This window comes from Agelaius phoeniceus, chromosome 30 (genome assembly GCF_051311805.1).
Source record: "Agelaius phoeniceus isolate bAgePho1 chromosome 30, bAgePho1.hap1, whole genome shotgun sequence".
In the NCBI taxonomy this organism is placed as follows: domain Eukaryota; kingdom Metazoa; phylum Chordata; class Aves; order Passeriformes; family Icteridae; genus Agelaius; species Agelaius phoeniceus.
Genome location: NC_135294.1, coordinates 3,321,923 through 3,328,911, shown reverse-complemented (window position 1 = coordinate 3,328,911; position 6,989 = coordinate 3,321,923). Strand labels below are relative to the sequence as shown.

Genomic DNA, 6,989 nt, shown 5'->3' with positions numbered 1-6,989 from the left:
CCACCCTGGGGACACCAGGAGCCTCCCCAGGGGTGCAGGAGCCACTCCAGGAGCCTCCCTAGGGGTGCAGGAGCCACCCTGGGGACACAAGGAGCCTCCCCAGGGGTGCAGGAGCTTCCCTAGGGGTGCAGGAGCCTCCCCAGGGGGTGCCAGGAGCCACCCTGGGGACACCAGGAGCCTCCCTAGGGGTGCCAGGAGCCTCTCCAGGGGTGCAGGAGCCACCCTGGGGACACCAGGAGCCACCCTGGGGACACCAGGAGCCTCCCCAGGGGTGCAGGAGCTTCCCTAGGGGTGCAGGAGCCTCCCCAGGGGGTGCCAGGAGCCACCCTGGGGACACCAGGAGCCTCCCTAGGGGTGCCAGGAGCCTCTCCAGGGGTGCAGGAGCCACCCTGGGGACACCAGGAGCCACCCTGGGGACACCAGGAGCCTCCCCAGGGGTGCAGGAGCCTCCCCAGGGGGTGCCAGGAGCCACCCTGGGGACACCAGGAGCCTCCCCAGGGGTGCAGGAGCCACTCCAGGAGCCTCTCCGGGGGTGCAGGAGCCACCCTGGGGACACCAGGAGCCTCCCCAGGGGTGCAGGAGCCTCCCTAGGGAGCACAAGGAGCCTCCCTAGGGGTGCAGGAGCCTCCCCAGGGACACCAGGAGCCTCCCCAGGGGTGCAGGAGCCTCCCCAGGGGGTGCCAGGAGCCTCCCTAGGGGTGCAGGAGCTTCCCTAGGGGTGCAGGAACCTCCCCAGGGACACCAGGAGCCTCCCCAGGGGTGCAGGAGCCTCCCTAGGGGTGCAGGAGCCTCCCTAGGGGTGCAGGAGCCACCCTGGGGAACACAAGGAGCCTCCCCAGGGGTGCAGGAGCCTCCCCAGGGACACCAGGAGCCTCCCCAGAGGGTGCCAGGAGCCACAGGTCCCTCCTGATGCCGCAGCAGCGAATTCCTCTCCAGCCTCCTGGCAGTTTCCTGGCATTTTCAGCTCTCCTGCTCTGACAGAGCCGCTCTCCTCCTGGTGCGGCTGCGCAGGAGCCGGGAAGAGCCCTGGGCAGGGAAAGGGACAGGGACAAGGACAGTCAGGACACCGTGACACAGCCCCACATCCCCAGTGTGTGTCCCCCTCCCAGGTCACCTCTTTTCCTGGGTTCTTCCTCAGGGTTCTCAGGCTCTGCCAGCGGGACAGGGGTCTGGCACCCCGGCATGGGGACACCGAGGGGGACACCTGCGAGTCCGACCACAGCTCCTCCTCGTCCGACTCGCTCTCATAGCGGAGGCCTGGGGACACAGGGGACGTGCCACCTCCAGCACGGCCACCGTGGGCTTTGCTGGGTGCCCCTCTCTGTGACCCCTCAGCTGCTCACCCAAGGGCTGCTGGAGGCTCCCCTGCTCCTCCAGGTACAGCGGGTCCTGGAAGTGCACGGGGGCCTGCTCGGGCAGGGAGCGCAGGTCGTGCATGCTGAAGCTGCGGAGCCGCCCGGCCAGCGCGCCCTGGCTCTGCACGGGGGACATGGAAAGGACAGATCAGACCCCAGCCCAGGGCATGTCACCCTCCCTGTCACCCTGCTGGGTACCTTGGTGGCTGCCTGGACAGCGGCGGTGGCCGCCAGGTTGAGGCCCCTCTTGCCGAAGCTCAGCGCGGTCTCGTAGCCGCGCTCACGGGCGCGCACCAGGAAGGCGTCGATGTCCTGAGAGACAAACGGGGACGTGCTGGCAGGGCAGGGTGGTGGCCTGGGCAGTGCCACCTCTGGGGCATGGCCAGGTCCCTGGGCATCGTCACTTCCCAGGGCATCCCCGTGTCACTGGGTGTTGTCACCTCCCTGGGCACTGTCACTCCCCAGCGCATCCCCGTGTCCCAGGGCACTGTCCCCTCCCAGGGCAATGCCATGTCCTGGGACATTCCCTGAGCATTGTCAACCTCCAGCACATCACCATGTCCCTGAGCATTGTCACCTCCCAGGGCATTGTCACTTCCAGGGCATCACCATGTCCCTAGGCACTGTCACCTTCCAGGGCATTCCTATGTCCCTGAGCATTGTCACCTCCCAGGGCAATACCATGACCTGGGGCATTCTCTGAGCATTGTCACACCCACCCCCCCCCCCCCAGTGCATTCCCATGTCCCAGGGCATTGTCACCTCCCAGGGTATTGTCACTCTAAGGGAACTGTCACCCCCCCAGTGCATTACCATGTCCCAGGACACTGTCACCTCCTAGTACATCACCATGTCCCAGGGCACTGTCACCTCCCAGGGCAATGCCATGTCTCAGGGAACTGTCAACCCAGTGCATCCCCATGTCCCAGGGCATTGTCACCTCCCAGTGCATCACCATGTCCCAGGGCACTGTCACCTCCCAGGGTATTGTCACCTCCCAGGGCAATGCCATGACCTGGGGCATTCCCTGAGCACTGTCACCTCCCAGGGTATTGTCACTCCCAGGGAACTGTCACCTTCCAGAGCATCACCATGTCCCTGGGCATTGTCACCCTGCAGGGGAATGCCATGATCTGGGGCATTCCCTGAGCATTGGCACCTCCTAGTGTATCCCCATGTCCCTGAGCATTGTCACCTCCCATGACCTGGGGCATTCTCTGAGCACTGTCACCTCCCAGGGCAATGCCATGTCTCTGAGCACTGTCACCTCCCAGGGTACTGTCACTCCCAGGGAACTGTCACCCCCAGAGTGCATCCCCATGTCCCAGGGCATTGTCCCCTCCCAGGGCAATGCCGTGTTCCTGAGCACTGTCACCTCCCAGGGCATTGTCACCCCCCAGGGCAATGCCATCACCTGGAGCACTCCCTGAGTTCCCTCAGCATTGTCACCCCCCAGTTCATCACCATGTCCCTGAGCATTGTCACCTCTCAGGGCAATGCCATCACCTGGAGCGTTCCCTGAGCATTGTCACCCCCCAGTCCACCCCCACATCCCTGTGCATTATCACCTCCCATGACCTGGAGCAATGCCACATCCCCGGGCTGCCACCACCCCAACTCGAGGAGTGGCTGACCCCCCCAGGCCGGGCAGGGGGACCCCCAGAACCCCCGGATTTTGGGGTTTTACCTTCTCCCTGCGGGCCAGCGTGGGGTGCACGAAGCGGCGGTAGAGCAGGCTGGCCCCGCGCGTGTACGGGGACAGCAGCCAGATGACAAAAGCCATCTTCACCTCGTAGTAGAAGGGGAGCCTGGGTGAGAAGGCAGGAGATGGGGGGGTCCAAAGGCACTTCATGGTCCCCCCATACATCTGGGGACAGGCAGAGTCCCTCCCCAGGCTCACCAGGAGATGAGGAGGTCGGTGAAGGTCTCTGTGGTCATGAAGAGAGCGAAGACGATCCAGTACATCATCCATCGGACCTGGGGAGCCACAGGGAGCACATCAGGGACGCTGGAGGCTGGGAAAAGGGGGGGCTGGAGCCCAGAAAGGGGCACTGGAGACTGAGAAAGAGGGGCTGGGGCCCAGAAAGAGGGACTGGAGACTGAGAAAGAGGGGCTGGAGACTGGGAAAAGGGGCTGAACCCCAGAAAGGGGCACTGGAGCCTGGGAAAAGGAGACTGGAGCTCAGGGAAAAGGGGGGACTGGAGCCTGGAAAGGGGGGGAATGGAGCCTGGAAAGGGGGGGAATGGAGCCTGGAAAGCTGGGGGAATGAAGGCCCAGAAAAGGAGAGGGTACTGGAGCCCCAGGAAAAGGGTGGCTGAACTCTGGAAATGGGACACTGGAGTCTGGGGAAAAGGGGGGACTTGGAGCCTGGGAAAAGGAGGGGTGAACCCCAGAAAGGGTAACTGGGGACTGGAAAGGGGGATTGGAGCCCCAGAAAGGGGGGGACTGGAGCCCCAAGGAAAAGGGGGGTGACAAAAGCCCCAAGAAAAAGGCAGGGGGATTGGAGCCCTGGAACCCCAGGAAAAGAGAGGATGGGAGCCCCAAGAAAAGGGGGGACTGGAGCCCAAGGAAAAGGGATCCCCAAGCACTTGACTCACGTATTCCCGGATGTTTTTCGTCTTCACAGCCTTGTAGGAGGCGTAGGCCGGGTAGAGCATCCCGAAGAGCAGCCTGTAGCGCAGGGCGGGGGTGAGGCAGCTCGGCCAGCCCGCATAGAGCAGCAGCAGCCCGGCCCAGCAGAGCCGCCGGGCCCGGCGCTGCAGCCCGGCCTGGAGCCCCTCCAGCACCGAGCCGAGCCCGGGACAGCGGCCCGGGAGGCTCCGGGGAGGCTCGGCCATGAGCACCGTGCAGCTCCCAGGGCCCCGGGACCGGCCCGACCTGTCCGGGCAGGGCAGGGCCCGGGCTGCGCCCCGCGGGCTCCGTCCCCGGTGCCAGGCTCGGTGCCGGGGCTGAGGGAGGTGCCAGCAGCCCAAACACCCACCTGGTGGCCCTGCTCTGGGGAATTCCTGCCAGGGAATGGGGAAATGGGGGGACCCTCTGGGCAGGGATCCTGCCAGGGAATGGGGCATCCTCAGAGCAGGGACCCCGTCAGGAAATGGGGGAACCCTGTGGGCAGAGACCCTCTGAGCAGGGACCCCACCAAGAAATGGGGGGATCCTCTCAGCAGGGACCACGCCAGGGAATGGGGAAATGGGGGGCACCCTCTGGGCGGAGACCCCGCCAGGGAATGGGGGCACCCTCAGAGCAGGGACCTCACCAGGGAATTGGGGGAACCCTCAGAGCAGAGACCCTGCCAGGAAATGGGGGCACCCTGTGGGCAAAGACCCCGCTAGGAAACGGAGGAACCCTCAGAGCAGAGACTCCGCCAGGAAATGGCGGGGGGGCCCTCTGGGCAGGGACCCTCTGAGCAGACCCCGCCAGGAAATGGGGGCACCCTGCGGGCAGAGACCCCGCAAGGAAATGGGGGCACCCTGCGGGCAGAGACCCCGCCAGGGAATGGGGGGACCCTCTGAGCAGAGACCCCACCAGGGAATGGGGGGACCCTCTGAGCAGAGACCCCACCAGGGAATGGGGGGACCCTCTGAGCAGAGACCCCACCAGAGAATGGGGGGACTCTTACAACAGAGACCCGGCCAGAAAACGGGAGAACCCTCAGAGCGGAGACCCCGTCAGGAAATGGGGGCACCCTCAGAGCAGGGACCCCCCCGGATAGGGCAGGGCCTCTTCAGGGGACCCCCACCCATGGGCGGTGCAGGGCACCCCAGCCGTGCCCACCCTGCCCAGGCCGGGCAGGGAGGCCCAGCAGCAGCTCAGGGACCCATTCTGGGGGGTGGCATGGTTGGGGGGGCGGTGTTGGTTACCCCCACAGGAAAATTTAGGGTTACCCCGCCGGGGGCCTCTCCGAGGAGTCCCTGCTGCGGGCCCAGCACGGGGATCCCCGTTAATGAACGGGGGGAATGAGGGACCGGGAATGGGGGGCCGGGAATAGGGGATCCCTTTGACCCCCCCCCGCCCCCCTCCGCCCGGACCCCACTCACTCAATCACCCGGCTGAGGATCCAGGACACCATGGTGCGGCCGGGGCTGAAGGGCCGGGGGGTGCTGGGCGGGAGGGGCGGTGCTGCGCCCCCGGGAGCTCCCAAATCCCCCCAAATTCCCCCCGAACCCCGAGGGAGCGAATCCCAAAAGTTGAAAGTTGCAGCAACCGAGCCGCGCAGGCGCGGTCCGGGCCCCACCGGCCGCTCTTAAAAGGGCAATGGTCTTAAAAGGGCAACGGAGCTTCTTAAAAGGGCAATGCCCTTAAAAGGGCAACAGAGCCTTTTAAAAGGGCAACAGGGCCCCTTAAAAGTGACCCACGGGTGAAGCGGTGAGCCGCAGCTTCATAAAATAAAAACATTTTATAAATTGCCTAAATATATTAAATATCAATATATTTATATAATACATATTATATAAATATGTATTATATCAATATATATTGATATATCTATATATTTATATTATACATACATAATATGTATAATATATAATATATAATATAATATGTAAAATATAATATCATCTATAATGTATATAATATATTAATATAACAATATTGTAATCATTCACATATATATTGTAATTATTGATATAGTTATAATAATTATATAGTATATTATATTTTATATATAATATCAATATAGTATATATTGATTATGTATCATATATGGTATATCAACATATATAATATATATTGATATATTATATCAATATTTTAATTATATATGTACATATTACATTTCAATAAATATCCTAAACATACATAAAAATGTCGTGTTTAAAATTCCCCATATATATTGAATATCACTACATTAAATGCTCTTTAAAGCATAAAAATTAATTCCCTAATACATATATTTTTATATATTAAAACAGACCATTTTTAAATCAAGAAACTGGTAGGGAAAAGAGGGCAGAGCCCCTCTGATTGGTGTTTAAGGGGTTTTTTTGGGTCTGGAGGGGATGTGATGCTTTTTTGGTGCCCTAAAGGACGATGAGTGTAAGAGTGGAGCCCTGAAAGATGCTCCCAAAAAACTAAAATCTGCTTGATTCACCTCTCCGAGCCCTGCAGCCCCAAAACTGACCCAGGGTTCCCCAAATTCCCCACCCCAGTCACAGCCACCACCATGGAAGTGCCAGAACCCTCCTGCACTGCTCCCCGTGCGTTCAAATCTGCTTTTTCCTGCCAGGGAAACTGAGGCAGGGCCAGGTGGCAATGCCCTGGAGAAGCCATCCCCGCTCCCCAAACCCATCCGTGCCCCCGGGGCTGCTGTTACCTGCAGAGGATCTTTATTTGTGCTCTTAATTGCTGGTTTTTCACATGCATATTTATCCACCCGGCAACCAGGGAAAGGCTCCCCTGGAAAACCAGTCCAGCAGGAACTCCCCTCCCTGGGGAAACACCTCCTGCTTCCCACCTGGTGAGAAAAACCCAAAAACCCACGTGGAGGCCCTGGAGCACCCCAAAATGAGGATTTCCCTCTCCTTGGGGCAGCAGAATGTTGGATTGAGCCGGCACCGAGGTGGGAGGAGGTTTCTGCTGGAAAAAACCCCACAGGCACCCAAAAATGAGGAAATTCCCTCTCCCTGGGGTTGC

General features: G+C 60.3%; 1 protein-coding gene across 2 annotated transcripts; it reads right to left on the bottom strand.

Annotated features, from left to right (window-relative positions):
• Nucleotides 1–843: 843 nt before the first annotated feature.
• Nucleotides 844–5,662, bottom strand: REEP4 (receptor accessory protein 4). 2 transcript variants are annotated; one of them, XM_054650668.2, is made up of 8 exons: nucleotides 5,393–5,662; nucleotides 3,953–4,025; nucleotides 3,256–3,332; nucleotides 3,043–3,163; nucleotides 1,554–1,667; nucleotides 1,344–1,476; nucleotides 1,115–1,257; nucleotides 849–1,026 (listed from the first exon to the last, which is right to left on the bottom strand). In XM_054650668.2, exons 1-8 carry the CDS (start codon nucleotides 5,422–5,424, stop codon nucleotides 961–963), a joined length of 759 nt encoding a protein of 252 aa, XP_054506643.2. In that variant the 5' UTR covers nucleotides 5,425–5,662; the 3' UTR covers nucleotides 849–960. The 2 variants fall into 2 exon arrangements, with proteins under 2 accessions (XP_077047873.1, XP_054506643.2); XM_077191758.1 differs by lacking the exon at nucleotides 5,393–5,662 and having other exon boundaries at nucleotides 844–1,026; nucleotides 3,953–4,581.
• Between the last annotated feature and the right edge of the window lie 1,327 nt (nucleotides 5,663–6,989).

What these genes read in the sequence shown, in the direction of transcription:
- REEP4 (XM_077191758.1), bottom strand. Translation starts at nt 4,423, where the DNA reads ATGCCCCATTCCCTGGCAGGATCCCTGCCCAGAGGGTCCCCCCATTTC. An exon ending in CTGTCCAGGCAGCCACCAAG is followed by an intron (nt 1,477 to 1,553) that starts GTACCCAGCAGG and finishes TCCCCCGTGCAG; the next exon opens with AGCCAGGGCGCGCTGGCCGG. An exon ending in GAGCCTCCAGCAGCCCTTGG is followed by an intron (nt 1,258 to 1,343) that starts GTGAGCAGCTGA and finishes CTGTGTCCCCAG; the next exon opens with GCCTCCGCTATGAGAGCGAG.